Source organism: Nycticebus coucang, chromosome 2 (genome assembly GCF_027406575.1).
Source record: "Nycticebus coucang isolate mNycCou1 chromosome 2, mNycCou1.pri, whole genome shotgun sequence".
Classification (NCBI taxonomy): Eukaryota; Metazoa; Chordata; class Mammalia; order Primates; family Lorisidae; genus Nycticebus; species Nycticebus coucang.
The window spans coordinates 184,334,130-184,356,909 of NC_069781.1; the positions used below are offsets into that span (position 1 = coordinate 184,334,130).

Sequence of the window (22,780 nt, forward strand, 5' to 3'; positions counted from 1 at the left end):
CTTCACTGGGCATTGATCTAGGAGTTGGGGATTTAGCCAGAGCACAGTCCAGTCCCTGCCAAAGGCACTTAAACCCCAATGTGTCTCTTCCCTGGAACCTAAAGGGGCTCGTTTCTCATTGAAATCAGCCACATGTGGCTGAAGAGAAATCTGATGCTGTTTTGTGTAGTTAACTCAGATATGAACTCTAATGATACCCTTCCAGATGTGGTGTGCAAGGGAAGACATCAGGAAGGGAGGCCTTGGCGGTCAGGTAATGTTGGACAGCACTCTCCCAGGAAGGAATGAAGAGCAGTCCTCATACCTCTAAGCAAAACCAGGGGAGCCTTCTCCACACCAGCTGCCTGCTTGCCCTGCCAGGGATTGGGAGAGTGAAAGGCCTGGTGACCCCTGGAGGTCGTGGCCTGGACAGGTGCTTTTCCCTATTGCAGACTGGCCAGAGCCACCTAGCTGTCCTCCTTCCTCTTCTACACAGTGGGCCAAAGGAGAGCCACATACAAACTGACCACTGGCTTCAGTCCAACAGGCCCAGCCTCAGCCTTGCGGCCAGTCCTGGCCCACTAGCATTCTTGTCTTTAGAATTTGGAACCCAGGCCCACGTCACAATAAATTTTGACAAGTTTTCCTTTCCACTTGCCATAACTCTGGAATACCATCCTCCTGAGCACGTGTGGGAGAACTCTACTAGGAAGCCAGACCCTGTGGTTCCTGGACCCCAGCAGTTTCATCCCACCGAGAGCACCCCACAACATTTTTTTTAATTTTTTTTTTTTTTTTTTTTTTTTTTTTTTTTGCAGTTTTGACCGGGGCTGGGTTTGAACCCGGCACCTCTTGCATATGGGGCCAGCACCCTACTCATTTGAGCCACAGGTGCCACCCCAATGTTCTTTTTTAATAGTACTTTTTCTGTAACCCTATCAATTGTGGTTTTGTTCCAGATAGTAATTTTTCATGTTTTTTTCCCTCAATTTTTTTTTTTGAGACAGAGTCTCAATCTGTCACCCTGCGTACAGTGCCATGGCATTATAGTTCACAGCAACCTCCAACTCTTGGGCTCAAGTGATCCTCTTGCCTCAGTTTTTTTTTTTGTTTTGTTTTGTTTTTTGGGGGGGGTTGCAGTTTTTTTTTTTTTTTGGCCAGGACTGGGTTTGAACTCTGGCATATGGGGCCAGCACCCTACTCCTTTGAGCCACAGGTGCTGCCCTTCCCTCAATTTTTATTGAGTTAAAATACATTTAAAATTTTCCAGGCTAGGCTTGGTGGCTCACACCTATAATCCTAGCACTCTGGGAGGCCGAGGAGGATGGATTGCCTGAGCTCACCGGTTTGAGACCAGCCTCAGCCAGAGAGAGACCCTGTCTCTAAAAAAAATAGCTGAGTGTTGTGGTGGGAGTCTATAGTCCCAGCTACTGGGGTGGCTGAGGCAAGAGCATCACTTGAGCCCAAGAGTTTGAGGTTGCAGTGAGCTATGACAACACGGCACTCTACCAAGGATGAGTAAGACTCTGTCTCAAAAAAAAAAAATGTTTTCTATATTAACCATTTTTTTTTTTTTTAGACAGAATCTCGCTATTTTGCCCTTGGTAGAGTGTCCTGTGGCATCACACCTCATGGCAACCTCGAACTCTTGGGCTTATTCGATTCTCTTGCTTCAGCCTCCCAAGTAGCTGGGACAACAGGCTCCCACCACAACGCCTGGCTATTTTTTTTGTTATTGTTGCAGTTTGGCTGGGGCAATGTTTGAACCTGCCACCCTCGGTATATGGGGCTGGCACCCTACCCACTGAACCACAGGTGCTGCCCTCTCAGGCTGGTCTTAAACTCCTGAGCTCAAGCAAACCTTCTGCCTCGGCCTCCCAGAGCACTGGGATTACAAGTATGAGCCCCCATACCAAGCCAAGAAGCCCCTTTTCTGTGAATTCTGCCCTGATCTCACCACCTTGGGTTTTGTGTCCACACCCACGTGCTTTCTTCCCTGTACCTGCTTAGCGCCCTAGACTTGGGGTTGCTTCCCTCCCTCAGTAGGATAGAGGCTCACTGGAGATAGGCATTGTTCTGTTGCTGCTGTGTCACTGGGACACTAGCCATATAGAGCGGTCACTCAGTAAACATCTGTAGAGGCAATTCCATGTTATCCTGCAGAAAATGCCCTATTCTCTCCAACTCCTCCTTCTCTGCCTCCAGACTCCTGACTTCTCATTAATTCTCAGAGCTCCAGTGCACCCTTTTCCCACTCCATGTCCTCGGTCTTTATTTCAAGACTAATACCAGCTGTGTTTCTCCCATTTTCCTGCCGTTAGTTCTCTCTTTTGAACTGTTCTCTTTTTGTTCTGCACACATGACATCTGAGAATGGTTCAGAAATCTCCAAACACAGGGATTGGGGAATTCCCAGGGGACAAAGGCAGCGGTTGCTGCAGCCTGCCGGGAGGTGGGGCACTCTCTGGCCACTCGTGGCCGTGCTGCTATGCTATGCCTATCAAGCTCCAGCATGGCTCGTGGTGAAGTCCACAGTTGCAGGCCCACCACTGCTTTGCAGAAAATTTACAATGGCAATAGAGCAAGAGGATCCAGGACAAGCCAGCAGTGTTAAGGGTCTCGGCAAGCCTGCTGCTGTGTCACACAAGTGCCCTGAGAACAGTCTGTGTGTTGAGGAATTGAGGGCCCTGGACAGCTGGATGCAGATCCCCTAGCAGGAGCTTAGCTTTAAATGACCCCACCCTGGCTGTCAAATGTAATCTCCTGAGAGACCAAACCACCCAGTCCAGCCAATCCCAGATTCATGACCCTCAGAAACTTGCCAAATTGATGAATTTGGAGCACTGTGCAGGGCGATAAGTGTCAACATCGCATGGAAAGGACACAGACTTTGCTCCTCTGGGGTCCTCCTTAAACATCTGTCCAAAACTGGCAGAAACAGATTTCTCTTCAAGAAAAACAAATCCTGTGATTATGCAATTTCGTACATGAGATGGAAAAAAAAACCAATTAACAAGTGATATGAGAAGAAACTGTTTCCTAAGAAAGATCTTTAGTTCAGAAACAAAATTTGCAAAAATTCAGAGACACAGTTGGTACTGTGGCTCATGCCTGTAACCCCAGCACTCTGGGAGGCCAAGGCAGGAGGATCCCTTGAACTCAGGAATTCAAGACCAGCCTAAGCAAGATTGAGACCCCTGTCTCTAAAAATAGAAAAACTATAGAGGTGGGTGGATTGCTTGAGCTCATGAGTTCGAGACCAGCCTGAGCAAAAAGCAAGACCCCTTGTCTCTACTAAAACTGAAGCAAGAGGATAGCTTGAGCCCAAGAGTTGGAGGTTGCTGTAAGCTATGATGTCATGTTTTTTTTTCTCAAAAAAAAAAAATGATAAACTAGCCAGGTGTAGTGGTGAGTGCCAGCTACTATGGAGGCTGAGGCAAGAGGATTGCCTAAGCCCAAGAGATTGAGTTTGCTTTGAGCTATGATGATGCCACAGCACTCTAGTCTAAGGACAGAGTAAGACTCTCTCTCAAAAAGAAAAAAAGAAAAACTGGTATGGTGGCAGGTGCCTGCAGTCCCAGCTACTTAGGAGGCTTAGGAAGGAGGATTACTTGAGTCCAGGGGTTTAAGGTTGCTATGATCTAGGCTAACCTCAGGGCACTCTAGCCAGGACTACAGAATGAGATTGTGCCTCAAAATACAAACAAATAGGCCATGTGGATTACACCTGTAATCCTAGCACTCTGGGAGGCCAAGGCAGGTGGATTGCTTGAGCTCACAGGTTAGAGACCAGCCTGAGCCAGACTGAGACCTCATCTCTACAAAGAGCTGGGCATTGTGACGGGTGCCTATAGTCCCAGCTACTTGGGAGGTTGAAGCAAGAGAATCGCTTAAGCCCAAGAACTTGAGGTTGCTATGAGCTGTGACACCACAGCACTCCACCAAGGGCAATGTAGTTAGACTCTGTCTCAAAAAAAAAAAAAAGAAAGAAAAGCAAAATTACACTGTGTAGCAGCCTGAGAGCTTCCGAGACCTGGCAGTTGAGAAAGGAACTGTGCTGGTATTGCCTGTGGCTTGAGGAGTAGGGTGCCAGCCCTATATCCGGAGGTGGTGGGTTTAAACCCAGCCCCAGCCAAAAACTGCAAAAAAAAAAGGAAGGAACTGTGCTTAAAAGGAAAAAAAGAGTTTAGAAGTTTAGTTGATGCCAAATTTGAGAAAAAGACATAATTATTTGCTCAGATATTAATAAGGAAGCCTAGATTATAAAACTAAAATCAGCTCTGTCTGCAGAAGGTTAAAGTGTCATAACTAAATGAGACACTGAGGTCCCCAGAGCAGCTTATTTGGAGCCCCTGAGCTGATGAAAGGAGGAAGCACAGGGCCTAGGTCTCCTCTGTCTGGGTTCAGGGAGATGAGGATGGATGGACCTCATCCTCATCTCCTGGTGTTGGGGCCAGAGCTGAGAGTACCTGGGGTCAGGGAGACTACCCAGAGTTCTCAGGTGTGCCCTGACCACAAGATTGCCCGTCTGAGACACTGAAGGACAAGGTAGTTAACGGCAGTTACACTGCAACGTCCTGGTGTATACAGAGGGCAGAGCGCTGAGGATGGGTGATGAAGAAGTACAAATGAATACACAAATTAGGAAGCCCAGGAAGAATGAAAGTGGGGGAAGGACGCGTTCATGAAGAAAGTAAAGTTGGTGTCCTGTGAGGAGTGGGGTCTGCGGGCAGAGGAAGGTCCAAGGAGCCAGATTTCCTGAAGTCCTCTTCTTGAGTCCAGGACATGAACCCTTAATCGCCACATGAGATCCCCACTGCCTGAGGCTATAGGAGCCTCTGCCCTATCCCTACAGTGGGACTGAAGCCACAATTCACCTGGCATCTGCAAGGCCTAGGACACAGCAGCCTTCACAGCACAATTGTCGAATAAGTACATGAGTCAATAGACTTCCCAGACCCTCACTTCACATGACATCCTAGTAATACCTTGTATCTCCTGGATGTGAAGACCTCCCTGCTTAATTAGTTGCTTTCACATACTTTTTTATATTATTTTATCTTTACAGCAACCCTGTCGGAAACCCAGGGTTTGTACTAGCCTCACTTTTTTTTCTTTTTTTTTTTTTGACACGAGAGTCTATGTGACACAAGTGCCGTGTTGTCACAGCTCACAGCCACCTCAAACTCTTGGGCTTAAGCAGTTCTCTTGCTTCAGCCTCCCAAGTAGCTGGGACTATAAAAGCCTGCCACAAAGCCCGGCTATTTTTTTGTTGCAGTTGTCATTGTTGTTTAGCTGGCTGGGGCTGGGTTTGAACCCACCAGCCTGGGTGTATGTGGCTGACGCCCTACCCACTGAGCTATGGGCACTGCCCTAGCCTCACTTTTTTTTTTTTTTTTTTTGGAGACAGAGTCTCACTATGTTACCCTCAGTAGAGTGCCGTAGCATCAGCAACCTCAAACTTGGGTTCAAGCGATCCTCTTGCCTCAGCCTCTGGAGTAGCTGGGACTACAGGTGCCCCACAACTCCCAGCTATTTTTAGAAATGGGGTCTTGCTCTGGCTCAGTCTGGTCTTGAACCTGTGAGCTCAGGCAATCCACTCGCCTTGGCTTCCTAGAATGCTGGGATTACAGGTGTGATCCACCTCAGCTGGCGGTATTAGCCTCACTTTGCAGATAATTATTATCCCCATTTTACTGATGAGAAAATTGAGGTTCTGAGTAGTTACTAACTTGCTTAAGGTCATGGGCAGAACCCAGTGTTCTTGCCCAGAGGCTGACTTCTTACCAACACCTGGCACTGCTTCCCATTGGACTGCAACAGCAGTTTTATTTCAGATAATATTAGTAGGATTGTATCTTATATTCTTCCTAAACATATTTAAAAAAAAATTATTTATTATTTTTTTTTTTTGCAGTTTTTGGCCGGGTATGGGTTTGAAACCGCCACCTCCGGCATATGGGGCCGGCGCCCTACTCCTTTGAGCCACAGGAGCCTCTCCATATTCAAAATTTTTAAAGGATCTGAGTGAAAATCCTCTGAAGACACAGGCAGAAGGTGAAGGCTTGTCTGTGTCCTAGGGCGCAAGAAACCCCTTCAGAAGTTTGGTTACAGTCGCATCACGAGACCGGCTGGGAGGAGGGCGCAGCTGGAAGGCAGAGGGCAGCGGCGTCCGGGCAGTCCATCTGGTGTCCCTTAGCCTGGGAAGAAACGGCAAAGGAAACAGGAAGGACGGATTCATGGTGAAGGCCCACAACAAAAACAAAAGAAAGAGCCCTGTTAACTAATGAAAAGTCAGTGACAGCCCTGGGCTCGGGGGATGCTTGCTTACACCCAACAGACCACGTCCCCCACCACGGCAAACACCCCTGGCAAAGGTGGCCAGGCCGCTGAGAGCCGGGGGGCGGACCGTGCGCGCCTGCCCAGAAACCAGTCGGACCCGGCCTCAGAACTATCGCATCCTAGCTGTGATCTTGGGCCGGTTCATTTTGTTTTTTTTTTTTTTTTTTTTTTTTTTTTTTTTTTTTTTTTTTTTTTTTAATTTGGCCGGGGCTGGGTTTGAACCCGCCACCTCCGGCATATGGGACCGGCGCCCTACCCGCTGAGCCACAGGTGCCGCCCGGCCGGTTCATTTTAATTGTTCTGAGTGTTTCCTTATCTTTAAAACAGAGGAATTACAAACATCTACTTAACAAAGTTGTTAGTATTAGATGAGGTTTTGATATGGAGTCAGGCATTAGTCAGCACTCTGTAACCTTGTTATTAAGCATTGTTTTTTTATTTTTAAGACTTTTTTTGTTCTTTTCGTAGACGGGGGTCTCATTATATTGCTCAGGTTGATCAGATACGGTGGGGAGCTAGCCAAGCCAGTCTGAGGGGACACTTGCCTGCCACGCTAAAGCCTACGGCTGCCGAGTCACGGAGGGTTAGTTTTCTCAAAGTGCCCGATCTGGCCTTCCAACTGGGGTTTCAACTTCTTTTTGTTCTGGGCCCCTGTCCCCCACCCGCCACCGCGTCCGAGGCAGGGAGAACCTGCGCGGTGGCCCCCCGTCACCCCCACCCCGCAGGTCCGCACCACCCCACCCGGGTCCCACCACGCGGAAAGGCGGGAGCTCGCGGCAGTAGGGGAGAGCGGCAGAGGAGGGCAGCCTGGGCGATGCCGGGAAGACCCGGGCGGTGGGGGTGAGCCAGGAGCACGAGCCACATCGTCCTTTATTCCTCCGCTAGCCTCCGGATAAGACAGAGGCGTCAAAAGCATCCGGTGCCCGCAGCCTCCTAGCGTCGCCAAGACCGCCAGGTAAGCGGAGTTGGACCACTGGCTGCTGGCAGGACCCGTACCCCAGAAACCGGGCACCGGCGGCCTGGAGCTGCCGCGCACGCGCCCCCGGAGGCCCCGCCCCCGGAGGCCCCGCCCAACCGAGCCGTGCAGGCACCTCCCGGAGGCCTCCGCCCGCGCAGGCGCGGCTTCCACCCTGACATGGCAGGCGTGCTGCTGGTGATGCGCACCGTGCGGCAGGGTCCCTGGCCAGGCCCTGGGCTGCTGTGGGGCTGCGGCGGGCGCCCGAGCCTCTACACCGGGGCCGGGAGGAGGCGGCCGTACTGGGTCCTCAGGCCTCCGGTGGACCGACCCCTGCAGGTAATACCCGAGCCCTCGCGGCCCCGCCTCCCGACCGTGGAAGAGGCCGAGCGTGGCCCGCCTGCTCCCAGCGCCTTTCCGCCCGGGCCTCGGAGTGGGGGTCGGAGTTAATCTCAGCTCTGCATTTGACATTTTTGATATTATCTTAAAACTTGGAAATAATGCTCAGACTATCAATTCACGTTTCAGGGAAATGTAAACATTACAGATTATTTACATATTTGAGCTTTTTGAAAAAGATTTTTAGTCGGCCTCGCTTTGTTGCCCTGTGATGTTGGTGTAACCTGTGGCATTGGATTTCTTTCCAGAGCTTACAATTTCGATTGCTAACCCCTACTTTTGAAGAGATCAGTGGATTGTTACTGAAACAACATCTAGTTCACAATCCTTTCAGACTCTGGCAACTTTTAGGTATGTATCTGTGAGTGACAGGCGAAAGTCATTGTTTGTGTGGCAAGCAGACCCTGTGGGCATTTGTGGATATATTAGAATAATGTTGCTGTCAATAATGTTGACATTGACAGAACTGTTAAGGAAAATCACTAAGAAATAATACTTTGGGCTTCTGTTTATTGGGAGCGCTGTAATACTCACAGGCCAATCTGAAGTTTACAGAAAGGAAGTTGTCTAAGGTCTGAACAGGTTATTTTTGCTTTCTTGGTTTGAGTTCTTTTTTTTGTCAATTCTCGTGTATAGCAATACTTGGGCTGCTTGAAAAAGGACTTTGTTGTTGAGACAGAATTCTACCCTGTGCCCTGAGCAGAGTGCAGTGGTGTTGTAGCTTACTGCAACCTCAGACTCAGGCTGTGGGCATCCTGTTGTCTCAGCCTTTGAAGCCACTGGGATTAAAGGTGCTCACCATGGCACCCGGCTGGGTTTTTCCATATTTTTCATGAGTTGGGGTCTCACTCTTGCTCAGACAAGCCTAGAACTGAGCTCAAGCAGTCCTCCGGCCTCAACCTCCCACGGTGCTTACACGGGATTACAGGGGTGAGCCATCTGCCCAGCTGGACTTTTTTTTTTTTTTTTTTGCAGTTTCTGGCCATGGCCAGGTTTGAACCCACCACCTCCAGCATATGGGGCCAGCACCCTGCTCCTTGAGCCACAGGCGCTGCCCAACTTTTTTTTTTTTTTTTTTTTTGAGACATTGTCTCAAGCTGTTGCCCTGGATAAAGTGCTGTGGTGTCACAGCTCATAGCAACCTCAAACTCTTGGGTGTAAGCCATTCTCTTGCCTCAGCCTTCGAAGTTGCTGGGACTACAGGTGCCTGTCATACTGCCCAGCTATTATTTTTGTTGCAGTTTGGCCGGGGCCAGGTTCGAACCTGCCACCTTTGGTATATTATGGGGCTGGCGCCCTACCTACTGAGCCACAGGCACCGCCCAGTGGCTATTTTTTGTTGTTGTTGCAGTTGTCATTGTTGTTTTTTTAGCTGGCCAGGATCAGGTTCGAACCCGCAGTGGCTGGCACCTTACCCACTAAGCTACGGGCACCAACATTGAAAAGGGATTTTCACGTTATTTAGCCATTTCCAAAAACATTTAGTAACAAGTGGCCTCAAATGTTCACATATCCAAGCCCGGCAGCGGCTCACGCCTGTAACCACAGCACTCTGGGATAGCTTAAGGTAGATAGCTTAAGCTCAGGAGTTCAAGACCAGCCTGAGCAAGAATGAGAGCCCGTCTCTACTAAAAAATAGTAAAACTGGCTGGGCACCTGTGGCTCAAGCGGCTAAGGCGCCAGCCACATACACCTGAGCTGGCGAGTTTGAATCCAGCCCGGGCCCGCCAAACAACAATGATGGTTGCAACCAAAAAATAGCCGGGCGTTATGGCGGGCGCCTGTAGTCCCAGCTACTTGGGAGGCCGAGACAGGAGACTCGCTTGTGCCCAGGAGTTTGAGGTTGCTGTGAACTATGATGCCATGGTACTCTAACCAGGGCAACAGCTTGAGGCTCTGTCTCAAAAAAAAAAAATAGTAAAACTAAGGCAAGAGGAGTGGCGCCTGTGGCTCAAGGAATAGGGCACCAGCCCTATATACTGGAGGTGGCAGGTTCAAACCCGGCCCCAGTCAAAAACTGCAAAAAAAAAACTAAGGCAAGAGGATTCCTTGAGCCCAGGAGTTGGAGGTTGCTGTTAGCTGTGTGAAGCCATGGCACTCTACCAAGGGCAATAAAGTGAGACTCTGTCCCTACAAAAAAAAAATAATAGCTGGGCATTGTGGCGGGCACCTGTAGTACCTGCTACTTGGGAGGCTAAGGCAAGACAATCACTTACACCCAATAGTTTGAGGTTGCTGTGAACTGTGATGCCACGGCACTCTACCAAGGGCAACACAGTGAGATTATCTCAGAAAAAAAAAAAAAAAAGTTTCCTATCCAGAAAGTAACTAAAGAACTAAAGATATCTTACAAATAATTTAGTCTTTTTCTTTTTTTTTTTTTTTTTTTTTGTGGTTTTTTTTTTTGGCCAGGGCTAGGTTTGAACCTGCCACCTCTGGCATATGGGACCGGCACCCTACTCCTTGAGCCACAGGCGCCGCCCTCAAATAATTTAGTCTTAAATAGAGTTGTACCATTCAATGAAACGTTGTGAGAATTCTTTTTTTTTTTTTCAGTTTGGCCAGGGCTGGGCCTGAACCCGCCACTCTCAGTATATGGGGCTAGCACCCCACTCACTGAGCCACAGGTGCCGCCCAACATTGTGAAATTCCTTTTTTTTTTTTTTTTTTTGTAGAGACAGAGTCTCACTGTACCGCCCTCCGGTAGAGTGCTGTGGCGTCACACTGCTCACAGCAACCTCTAACTCTTGGGCTTACACGATTCTCTTGCCTCAGCCTCCCGAGCAGCTGGGACTACAGGCGCCTGCCACAATGCCCAGCTATTTTTTTGTTGTTGTTGTTGTTGCAGTTTGGCCGGGGCTGGGCTTGAACCCGCCACCCTCGGCATATGGGGCCGGCGCCCTACTCACTGAGCCACAGGCGCCGCCCAACATTGTGAAATTTTTCCATCTCTCCTGACCTTATGTTAAAGTGCTATGGTATCATAGCTCACAGCAACCTCCAACTCCAACTCAAGAGATCCTCTTGTCTCAGTTTTTCTATTTTTAGTACAGATGGGGTCTTGCTTTTTTTGCTCAGACTGGTCTCAAACCCGTGAGCTCAAACTATCCTCCTGTCTCCGCCTCTCAGAGTGTTAAAATTACAGGTGTGAGCCACTGAGCCTGGTCTTTTTTCTTTTTTTAGAGATGAGGTTTTGCTCTGGCTTTGGCTCAGGCTGGTCTCAAACTCATGAGCTCAGGCAATCCACCAGCCTTGGCCTGCCAGAGTTCTGGGATTACAGGCATGAACCACTGCACTGGGGCAAATAAGATCCCCCCCTTTTTTTTTTTCTTGAAACAGAGTCTAACTTTGTCACTCTTGGTAGAGTACCATGGTGTCACAGCTCATAGCAACCTCCAACTCTTGGGCTTATGCAATTCTCTTGCCTCAGCCTCCCAAGTAGCTGGGACTACAGGTACCTGTCACAACACATGGCTATTTTTTGGTTGTAGTTGTCGTTGTTGTTTGGCAGGCCCCAGGCTGAGTTCGAACCCGCCAACTTTGGTGTATGTGGCTGGCGCCCTAGCCGCTGAGCAAAGGTGCCAAGCCAAGATCCCCCACCATTTTTAAACACTGATTTGTTCAGACTTCGTTTCATTATTTTGTTTATTTATTTATTTATTTTTTGAGATACAATCTTAACCTGTCGCCCAAGTATCTGTGACTACAGGCGCCCACTACAACGCCCAGCTATTTTTTGGCCTGGGCTGGATTCAAACCTGCCAACTCCGGTGTATATGGCTGGCGCCCTAGCCACCTGAGCTACAAGCATGGAGCCATATTTTGTTTGTTTATTTGTTTATTTATTTATTATTTTTGTTTTTTGAGACAGTCTCATTTTGTCACCCTCGGTAGAGTGCTATGGCATCACAGCTCACAGCAACCTCCAACTCTTGGACTTAAGTGATCCTCTTGCCTCAGCCTCCCAAGTAACTGGGACTACAGGCGCCTACCACAACACCCTGCTATATTTTGGTTGTAGTTGTCATTGTTGTTTGGCAGGCCCGGGCTGTATTTGAACCTGCCAGCTCTGGTGTTTGTGGCTGGTGCCCTTAGCTGCTGAGCTACAGGCGCCAAGGCTATTTTTTTTTTTTTGAGGCTCAGTCTTTGTCATCTTGGGTTGAGTGCCGTGGCATCACAGCAACCTCAAATTCTTTTTTTTTTTTTTTTTTTTTTTGTAGAGACAGAGTCTCGCTGTATCGCTCTCGGGTAAAGTGCCATGGCATCACACGGCTCACAGCAACCTCTAACTCTTGGGCTTACGCGATTCTCTTGCCTCAGCCTCCCGAGCAGCTGGGACTACAGGCGCCCGCCACAACGCCCGACTATTTTTTTGTTGCAGTTTGGCCGGTGCTGGGTTTGAACCTGCCACCCTCGGCATATGGGGCCAGCGCCCTACTCACTGAGCCACAGGCGCTGCCCAGCAACCTCAAATTCTTAGGCTTTGAGCCTGTCTCAGTCTCCTGAGTACAGGCGCCCATCACAACGCTCAACTAATTTTAGAAGTAGAGTCTCACTCTTGCTGAGGCTGGTTTCGACCCCTCGAACTCAAGCAATCCACCCACCTTGGCCTCCCAGAGTACTGGGATTACAGATGTGAGCCACCGTGCCTGGCCCTCAGGTGATTTTCTTTCTTCAGCCTCCCAACTAGCTGGAATTTCAGGCCAGCGCCATCACAGCTGTCTGAGTTGTGTCGAGGGGTATCCAACCTTATTTCTTTTCTGCTGGTACATTGGGACAATAAGAGTTGTCATGGGCCATCCAGTAAATATACAAACAATAAGGAAAGATGATTAGCAAAAAAAAAAAAATCTGCATATTTTGTGTGATATCCAATACCACAGATAAAGAGGAAAGTCCTCACAAAATTAGCATGTAGCCTGGAGATTGCAGGTGTAGACTTTTTTTTGAGACAGTCTCATGTTGTTGTCCTGGGTAGAGTGCCCTACTGACATAGCTCACAGCAACCTCAAACTCTTGGGCGCAAGCGATTCTCTTGCCTTAGCCTCCCAAGTAGCTGGGAGTATAGGTGCCTGCCACAATGCCCGGCTATTTTCAGAGACAAGGTCTCCCTCTTGTCCAGGCTAGTCTTGGACTTGTGAGCTCAGGCAATCCACCCGCCTCAGCCTCCCAGAGTATGAGGATTACTGGCATGAGCTACATGGCCCAGGCCAGGTGTAGACTTTGAAGACAACCTTTTTTTTTTTTAATTTTTTTTTTGAGATAGTCTCATTTTGTTGCCCTTGGTAGAATGCTGTGGCATCAGAGCTCACAGCAACCTCAAACTCTTGGGTTTAAGTGATTCTCTTGCCTTAGCCTCCCAAGTAGCTGGGACTACAGGTACCCACCACAACACCCGGCTATTATTTTTGTTGCAGTTTAGCCTGGGCCGGTTCTAAACTTATACACCCTTGGTATATGAGGCTGGCACTCTACTTACTGAACTCAGGCAATCCACCTGCCTCAGCTTTCCAGAGTGCTGGGATTATGGGCGTGTGCCACTGGGCCAGTCTGAAGACAAAATTTTTTATGTGAGGAGTCTCACATCAGTCTGGCTTGGTAATGACAGTGGGGCTGCTGCCACATAGGCCACTTTTTAAAATTCATTAAAAAGAACTTCTTAGGCGGCGCCTGTGGCTCAGTGAGTAGGGCGCCAGCCCCATATGCCGAGGGTGGCAGGTTCAAACCCAGCCCCGGCCAAACTGCAACAAAAAAATAGCCGGGCGTTGTGGCGGCGCCTGTAGTCCCAGCTGCTCGGGAGGCTGAGGCAAGAGAATCGCGTAAGCCCAAGAGTTAAGAGGTTGCTGTGAGCCGTGTGACACCACGGCACTCTACCGAGACTCTGTCTCTACCAAAAAAAAAAAAAAAGAACTTCTTATATTGAAACGATTGTTACCTAACCAACTCATGATGTTCTCTCAAATTTATGTTTATTAATTTTTATTCCCTCAAAACTAATTTTTTTTTTTTTTTTGCAGTTTCTGGCTGGGGCTGGGTTTGAACCTGCCACCTTCGGCATATGGGGCTGGTGCCCTACTCCTTTGAGCCACAGGCACTGCCCAACCCTCAAAATTAATTTAAATAGCAACGATATTGAACTTTGTTTTTTTTTTAATATTGAACTTTGGAAGTTGAAATAGTTCATTATTCTTTTTTTTTTTTTTTTTTTTTTGATGCCTAGTCTTAAGATGTTGCCTTGGGTAGAGTGTCGTAGTGTCCTGGCTCACACCAACCTCCAGCTCTTGGCTCCGGCAATCTTCTTGTCTCAGTTTTTCTGTCTTAGTAGAGATGGGGTCTCACTTTTGCTTAGGATGGTCTTGAACTTCTGAGCTCAAGCAGTCCACCCACCTTGGTCTCCCATAGTGCTAGAATCACAGGCATGAGCCACCACGCCTGGCCAATCGTTCATTATTCTAAATTAGTAACTACTGTGTATGTGGCTTGGCGCTCATAGATCAGTGGTTAGGGCTACAGCCACATTCACTGTGGCTGGCGGATTCAAACCGGTGTGGGCCTGACAGACAACAATGCCAACTGCGGGGTGGCACCCATAGCTTAGTCGGCAGGGTGCTGGCCACATACACTTGAGGGTGACAGGTTCGAACCCAGCTGGGCCAGCTAAAAAAAAAAAAAAAATTGACAACTGCAACAACAACAAAAGTAGCCAGGTGTTTTGGGCACCTGTGGTCCCAGCTACTCGGGAGGCTGAGGCAAGAGAATCACCTAAGCCTAGGAGTTGGAGGTTGCTGTGAGCTGTGACGCCACGGCACTCTCCTGAGAGCGACAGTGAGACTCTGTCTCCAAAAAAAATTTTAAAAATACTGTGTACAGGGTGGCACCTGTGGCTCAGTGAGTAGGGCGCCGGCCCCATATACCGAGGGTGGCAGGTTCAAACCCAGCCCTGGCTGAACTGCAACCAAAAAAAAAAAAATAGCCCGGCGTTGTGGCGGGCACCTGTAGTCCCAGCTGCTCGGGAGGCTGAGGCAGGAGAATCTCTGAAGCCCAAGAGCTAGAGGTTGCTGTGAGTCCTGTGACATGCACTCTACTGAAGGCGGTAAAGTGAGACTCTGTCTCTACAAAAAAAAAAAAATACTATGTACAGAATGATAGAAGGACAAGCTTTATTATCTCAAAGTTTGAACTTACTGACGTAGGTAGGTTTTGGATGGTTTTTGTGTTGCTTTGGTCATTTAAGAATAGACCATTTTCCTCCAGGTCTCCCTTGTATTTACAAGCTTTGCTTGTTAAATCCTTTCCCTCTTTTTTATAGGTGGTACTTACTATTTTAACACCTATGGGAGGAAGCAGAAGAATAAGGACGACAGGTCCAAGGGGAAGACCCCTGAAGACGATGAAGGTGTGTCTGTCTAATGTTCCTGTTTTTTTTTTGAGACAAGAGTCTTACCTTGTCATCCTAGATAGAGTGCTGTGGTATCATAGCTCACAGCAACCTCAAACTCTTGGGCTTGAGCAATCCTCCTGCCTCAGCCTTCCCCTCCCTAGTAGCTGGGACTATAGGCACCCACCACAACGCCCAGCTACTTTTTGTATTTTTAGTAGAGATGGAGTCTTGCTCTTGCTCAGGCTGGTCTCGAACTCCTGAGCTTAATCAATGTACCTGCTAGGATTCAAGGCAAGAGCCATAGCACCCAGCTGACAAATTTTAATTAATTAAATGAATAAAAATTAATTAACATAAGAATATAGAAAATCCAGAAACTCCAATATATTTAGGAATTATTCTATAGTAAACATGTCATTTTACATGGTACAGAATGTAGTTTGTTTCTATTTGAGACATAGTCTCGCTATGTTGCCCTTGGTAGAATGCTGTGACATCACAGCTCACAGCAACCTCAAACTCTTGGATTTAAGCAATTCTCTTGCCTCAGCCTCCCAAGTAGCTGGGGCTACAGGCGCCCACCACAACACCCAGCTTGTTTTTGGTTGTAGTTGTCATTGTTGTTTGGCAGGCCCCAGGCTGAATTTGAACCCGCCAGGTCCGGTGTATGTGGCTGGCACCCTAGCTGCTGAGCAACAGGTACCAAGCCCAAAGAGTGTAGATTATATAATAAATGGTTTGGAACATTTGCTTAGTTATTTTGAAAAAGTTAAATTAGATTTTCATTCCATATGCCAAAATAAATTCTAAATGGATTAGGTCATTAAAAAGCAAAACTATAGGCGAGGCTAATGGCTGATGCCTGTAATCCCAGCACTCTGGTATGCTGAGATGGGAGGATCCCTGGAGCTCAAGAGTTCACAAGCAGCCTGAACAAGAGTGAGACTCTGTGGGGCGGCGACTATGGCTCAAGGAGTAGGGCACCGGTCCCATATGCCAGAGGTGGTGGGTTCAAACCCAGCCCCGGCCAAAAAAAAAGAGTGAGACTCTGTCTCTACTAAAAATAGAAAAATTAGCTGGGTGTAGTGGTGGGCACCTTTTGTCCTAGCTACTCAGAGGGATTGGGGAAGACCAAGGCAGGAGGATCACTTGAACCTGGGAGTTTGATGTTTGTATGAGCTAGGCTGATGCCACATCCTGGAGCAACAGAGTGGGAATCTGTCTCAAAAAAAAAAACAAAAAAGGGGGCGGCGCCTGTGGCTCAGTGAGTATGGCACCGGCCCCATATGCCAAGGGTGGCGGGTTCAAACCCGGCCCCGGCCAAACTGCAACAAAAAATGGCCGGGCGTTATGGCGGGCGCCTGTAGTCCCGGCTGCTCGGGAGGCTGAGGCAAGAGAATCGCCTAAGCCCAAGAGCTGGAGGTTACTATGAGCTGTGATGCCACTGGCGCTTTACCGAGGGCTACGAAGTGAGACTCTGTCTCAAAAAAAAGAATTGGAAGAAGATGTAGGGTAATATATTATATCTTGAAATGCGAAAGGCCTCTTTTTTTTTGTAGAAACAGAGTCTCATTTTATTGCCTTTGGTAGAGTGCCGTGGCATCACACAGCTCATAGCAACCTCCAACTCCTAGGCTTAGGCAATTCTCCTGCCTCAGCCTCCCAAGTTGCTGGGACTACCGAGTGCCCGCCACAACGCCTGGCTATTTTTTTTGTTGCAGTTTGGCCGGGGCTGGGTTTGAACCCGCCACCCTTGGCATATGGGGCCAGCGCCCCACTCACTGAGCCACAGGCGCCGCCCTGTTTATGTAACTTTTTTGATTGCCCACAAACTTGACTGATAGCATCATGCTGATTGGAAGCTGTCCTGATAACACAAACGGTCCATACACACGTTTTGCACATTGTTTGTGTAACATACTATATTGTGACAGTAATGTAAGCGAGGTATTCAATGACCAATAGAAAAGGGCAAAAGAAAAAAGTAAGCTAGAAATAGAAAATATTAAGAAAATTATAGGGCGGCGCCTGTGGCTCAGTGAGTAAGGCGCCGGCCCCATATGCAGAGGGTGGCGGGTTCAAACCCAGCCCCGGCCAAACTGCAACCAAAAAATAGCCGGGCGTTGTGGCGGGCGCCTGTAGTCCCAGCTGCTCGGGAGGCTGAGGCAAGAGAATCGCGTAAGCCCAAGAGCTGGAGGTTGCTGTGAGCTGTGTGACGCCATGGCACTCTACTGAGGGCGGTACAGTGAGACTCTGTCTCTACAAAAAAAAAAAAAATTATAAAGAAGAGAAGACATATTTACTGTTCATTAAGTAGAAGTGAATCATCGTAAAGGTCTCCATCCTTGTGGTCTTCACGTCCAGTGGGCTAAAAAGGAGGAGGGCTGGGGCTGCTCTCAGGTGGCAGAGGCAGCAGGAAACTCAAGCAGATTGCACAGTTCAAACCATGGCTTTCTTTCAAGGGTAACTGCAGAGGAAGGAGGAAGGGTTTGGTGCGGAGGAGAGGACGGGTGGGCTGAGCAGTTCCTGCACACCACCTTGCACACTGTGTGGGCCTTACTGGTTCTAATAATTCTGGTTCCTGGAAGGAACAACTATGGCAGCTTCTTCATCATAATTCTTGGCATATTGTAGATGCTCAAATACATGCTTATCAAATCAGGGTCTAATCACAGCTGTGCCAGTGAGTGTTGTGGTGCAGGATGACAGCAGCACAAGTCCCAAGTGTCCTGGGCTGGCACTGCACCTGCAGCTGCTCATGCTCAGGAGCCTTGCCCTCGCATGGCTAGGCTATGGGTCTCCTCTGCTTTCAAGTGATTATCTTAGGTTAGCTGTTTGGGGCTGAGCTATATAGCTTGCTTTGGGAAAGTAAGATTTCTTATTCACTTATGCAAAATATCAATATATATATATATTTTTTTTTTTTTTTTTTTTTTTTGAGACCTAGTTGCACCACTTTGTAGCCCAGGATAGAGTGTTATGGGCTCAGCCTCACTCACAGCAACCTCAAACTCCTGGGCTCCAGCAATCTTCCTGTTTCAGCCTTCAGAGTAGCTGGGACTACAGGTACTGCCACCAAGCCCGGCTAGTTTTTCTATTTTTAGTGGAGTTGGGGGTCTTGCTCTTGCTCATGCTGGTCTCTAACTCCTGAGTTCAGTTGATCCACCTACCTCAGCCTCCAGAGTGCTGGGTCGAATGTTCTTATTACATGGGTAACGACAGGATATTGTATGTAGCATGGTAAGGAATGGTAATGTTGTCCTGTGACCTAGGGCACAAATTTACAAATACTGTCTAACTCTATGGTTCCCAAACCCTGGGCTGTGTACTGGTATTGATCTGTGGCCTGTTAGGGACAGCAGGAAGTGAGCTGTGAGTGAGATTGTATTTACATTCCCTCCCCATCACTTGCATCCCTGCCTGAGCTCCGTCTCTTGTCAAATACCCCCCCACCCAACCTAACCCTTTTTCTGTGAAAAAGTTGTATTCCATGAAACCCATCCCCAGTGCCACAGGGGTTGGAGACCACTGCTCTAATTGGTGTGACTCATTCATTAGTAACTCAGCCACCCTGCCAGGACCTTGTAAGTTTACTCAGAACTTCAATGTCTTAGGTATATCTCTACTTCTTTTGGAGATTAGATATTATGATCAATATAAAGATCTAAAAGATAGCCAGGTGCAATGGCTCATGCCTGTAATGCTAGCACTCTGGGAGGCAAGGTGTGTAGATTGCCTGAGCTCAAGGGTTCCAGACTAGCCTGAGCAAGAGCCAGACTGCATCTCTAAAAATAGTCAGGCCTTGTGGTGGGCACCTGTAGTCCAGCGACTCGGGAGACTGAGGCAAGAGAATCACTTGAGCCAAGGAGTTTGAGGTTGCTGTGAGCTGTGACATCATGGCACTCTACCAGGGTGACAAAGTAAGAGTCTGTCTCAAAAAAAAAAAAAAAAATCTGAAAAATAATCATCTTGAACTGTTTTCCTGTTTTCTGAAACATAGTCTCACTCTGTTGCCCTGGGTAGAGTGCCATGGCATCAGCCCTGCTTCCTGCAATCTCGAACTCCTGGGTTTAAGTGATCCTTTTGCACCTCTAGCTGGGAATGTAGGTGCCCAAAACAATACCTGCCTAGTTTTTCTTTTTCTTTTTTTTTTGAGACAGAGTCTCACTATGTTGCCCTTGGTAGAGTGCTGTGGCATCCCAGCTCACAGCAACCTCAAACTCTTGGGCTTAAGCCTACCTCACCTCTCAACTACTACAAGTGCCCACCACAACTCCTGGCTATTTTTTTGTTGTGATTGTCATTGCTGTTTGGCAGGCCTGGGCTGGGTTCAAACCTACCAGCTCCGGTGTACTTGGCTGGTGCCCTAGCCTCTGAGCTACAGATACAGGTGCCAAACCTAGTTTTTCTTTTTTGAGACAGAGTCTCACTTTGTCACCCTCTGTGGAGTGCTGTAGCATCATAGCTCACAGCAATCTCCAACTCTTGAGCTCAGGCAATTCTGTTGCCTCAGCCTCCCATGTAACTAGGACTATAGGCCCCCACCACAATGCCTAGATTTTTTTTTTTTTTTTTTTTTTTAAGAAACAGGGTCTCATTCTGGCTCAGGTTGGTCTCAAACCCATGAACTCAGTGCAATCCACCCTCCTTGGCCTCCCATAGTGCTAGGATTATAGGTGTGAGCACCACGGCTGGCCCAGCTAGTTTTTCTGTTTTTAGTAGAGACAGGGTCTCACTGTTGCTCAGGCTGGGCTTGAACTCCTGGGTTCAAGTGATCTTCTGCTTCACCTTCCTAAATTGGTAGGATTATAGGTGTGAGCTGTTGTGCCAGTTGCATTTTGTGTGTGTGTATGGGGGGGGGGTTTGTTTTGTTTTTTTTTTCTTGGAGACAAAGTCTCACTTTATCACCCTTGGTAGAGTACCATGGCGTCACTGGGCACAGCAACCTCCAACTCCTGGGCTTATGTGATTCTCTTTCCTCAACCACCCAAGTAGCTGGGACTACAGGCGCCCGCCACTATGCCCGGCTATTTTTTTGTTGCACTTTGGCCAGGGCCAGGTTCAAACCTGCCACCCTCGGTATATGGGGCCGGCGCCCTACCCACTGAGCCACAGGCGCCGCCCATTGTGTTTTTTTGTTTTTTTGTTTTTTTTTTTTTGAGGCAGAGTCTTACTTTGTCCCCTTGAGGTCATAGCTTACAGCAATCTCCGTCTCTGGGGCTCATGCCATTCTCTTGTGTCAGCCTTTCTGGATTTAAAAATACTTTCTTGGGCTTGGTGCTCATAGCTCGCTGGTTAGCTTGGTGCTCATAGCTCACTGGTTAGGGTGCCAGCCACATACACTGAGTCTGGTAGGTTTGAACCTGGCTCGGGCCTGCCAAACAACAATGACAACTACAACCAAAAAATAGCCAGGCATTGAGGCAGGTGCCTATAGTCTCAACTACTTGGGAGACTTAGGCAAAAGAATGCTTAAGCCCAAGAGTCTGAGGTTGCTGTGAGCTGTGACACCATGACACACTATTGAGGGTGACATAGACTCTGTCTCTAATTAATTAATCTAAAAAATGTTTTTCCTGGCCAGGCACGGAAGCTCACGCCTGTAATCCCAGCACCTGGGAAGCCAAGGCAGGTGGATTGCCTGAGCTTACCAGTTCAACATCAGTCTAAACAAGAGTGAGACCCTGTCTCTAAAAAGTACCCAGGCATGTGGTGGGCACCTGTAGTCCCAGCTACTTGGGAGGCTGAGGCAAGACGATCACTTAAATCCAAGAGTTTGAAGTTGCTATGAGCTGTGATGCCACGGCATTCTACTGAGGGCAACAAAATGAGACACAGTCGGGTGGTGTCTGTGGCTCAGTGGGTGGGGCGCCAGCCCCATATGCCAAGGGTGGTAGGTTCAAACCCAGCCCCGGCCAAACTGCAACAAAAAGTAGCCGGGCGTTGTGGTAGGTGCCTGTAGTCCCAGCTACTTGGGAGGCTGAGGCAAGAGAATTGCCAGCCCAAGAGTTGGTTGCTGTGAGCTGTGTGACACCACGGCACTCTACCAAGGACAACAGCGTAAGACTCTGTCTCTAAAAAAAAAAAAAAATATCAAAGTGAGACTCTGTCCCCAGAAAAAAAAAGTTTCCTGGCCATGCACAGCTGTAGCTCACACCTATAATCTTAGCATTCTGGGAGGCCAACACAGGTTGATTGCCTGAGCTCAGAAGTTTGAGATCAGCCTGAGTTAGAGCCAAACTCTGTCACTAAAAATAGCTGGACATTTTGGTGGGCACTTGTAGTCCTAGCTATTCGAGAGGCTGAAGTAGGAGGATTGGTTGAGCCAAGGAGTCTGAGGTTGCTCTGAACTATGACACCGTGGCACTGTACCAAGTGTGACAAAGCCAGACTGTGCCTCAACAATAAGAAAAAAGGTTGTTGAGGTCAGTGCCTAGGCCTTAGAGCATCAGCTGTTTCGTTTCACTCACTGTGCCTGACTCTGCCTTTTGCTCCCTGTTGGCTCAGAGGAGAGGAGACGGAGGGAGCGTGAAGACCAGATGTACCGGGAGCGGCTACGCACCCTGTTCGTCATCGCAGTTGTCATGAGTCTGCTGAACTCTCTCAGTACCAGTGGGGGCAACATCTCCTGGAGTGACTTCGTCAATGAGATGCTGGCCAAAGGCGAGGTGCAGCGGGTGCAGGTGGTGCCTGAGAGTGACGTAGTGGAAGTCTACCTGCACCCCGGGGCTGTGGTGTTTGGACGGCCTGTGAGTTGGGGCCTAGATGCGGGTGCCAGTTGCTGTGGCTGTTGCTGCACAGAGACCTGGGGATTTGGGAACATTCCTTTTCCTTTTAGGTCCCACCCTTGTTTATTTGGTTGTCTTAAAACAAGATGTGAGTATTGGGAACTTTAAAGTTGGGTTCATAGAAAGGATTTGAGTTGTGGCTCACCAAGATGGAGATGAAGGAAGATGGTCACTGAGGGGAGCGTTGACACATGCTCCAGACAGGCCGGCAAGGTCCTCATCTGTGGGAACCATGCACAGAGAGAAGGTGGGGTGAGGGACAGATTGGCCAGGACATGACTGGCATAAGGTATTAAGGAGATGAGCCCTGCAGCCCTGAAGCCCTGTTGGGCCCGGCTGGGTGGGTGCAGGTATTGTCTGGGAAGGTAGGGGGTGCCACGCACATTCACAGGAGCCCAGCTAGCAGGGAATTAGTTAAGTAGAAGCTTCCCACAAAATGCTCAAAACTTAACACTGAAGGTAGGGTGACCTCTCCCCCATGGCAGAGCCCCTTGTGCAGCTGCCCTGGTTTCTGGGTAGAGCAGATTGGCCGGGCAGATGCTTGTCCTGCCTGAGTGATCAGCTGGGGGCCCAGCCCTGCCTTGTGGGCTCCGTTAAGGGTAGCTCTGGAACCCGTGGTTCACAGCTGGTGTTTCTTTGTGAGACTTGCGATTTAGTAGGGGGGCGGTGGGGTCAGCATGTCCTGAAACAGTGAGGTACAATTCCCACGCACCACAGAGATGGGAGGGAGTGACCAAAGCCTCACCTGGGGATGGAGCTCAGCAGCTTGGGTGTGCAGCAAGGGCTGCAGGGGCAGCAGCTGCGTCAGGACCAAGTGAGCAGAGGAGGTTGGCAGAGGCTGTGGAGTCGAAATCAGCTTCTTTCTGGACCTTGGCATAGAAAGAGAGTGATTTCTGCACTTTCATTTCTGTGCCAGCTGGTGGTGGCTGCGTGTTTG

The 22,780-nt window shown here is 48.7% G+C and overlaps 1 protein-coding gene across 3 annotated transcripts in view; it reads left to right on the plus strand.

Annotated features, from left to right (window-relative positions):
• The first annotated feature begins 7,417 nt into the window (after window positions 1–7,417).
• The window catches only part of SPG7 (SPG7 matrix AAA peptidase subunit, paraplegin), a 48,485-nt gene continuing 33,122 nt past the window's right edge, over window positions 7,418–22,780 (plus strand). For all 3 annotated transcript variants that reach the window (XR_008373239.1, XM_053555417.1, XM_053555426.1), the window contains exons 1-4: window positions 7,418–7,614; window positions 7,923–8,025; window positions 14,984–15,070; window positions 21,563–21,804. Coding sequence is in view for 2 of the 3 variants with exons in the window: in XM_053555417.1 (XP_053411392.1) it covers window positions 7,456–7,614; window positions 7,923–8,025; window positions 14,984–15,070; window positions 21,563–21,804 (591 nt within the window). In the remaining variant the exon portion in view is untranslated. The remainder of the gene's footprint in view (window positions 7,615–7,922; window positions 8,026–14,983; window positions 15,071–21,562; window positions 21,805–22,780) is intronic.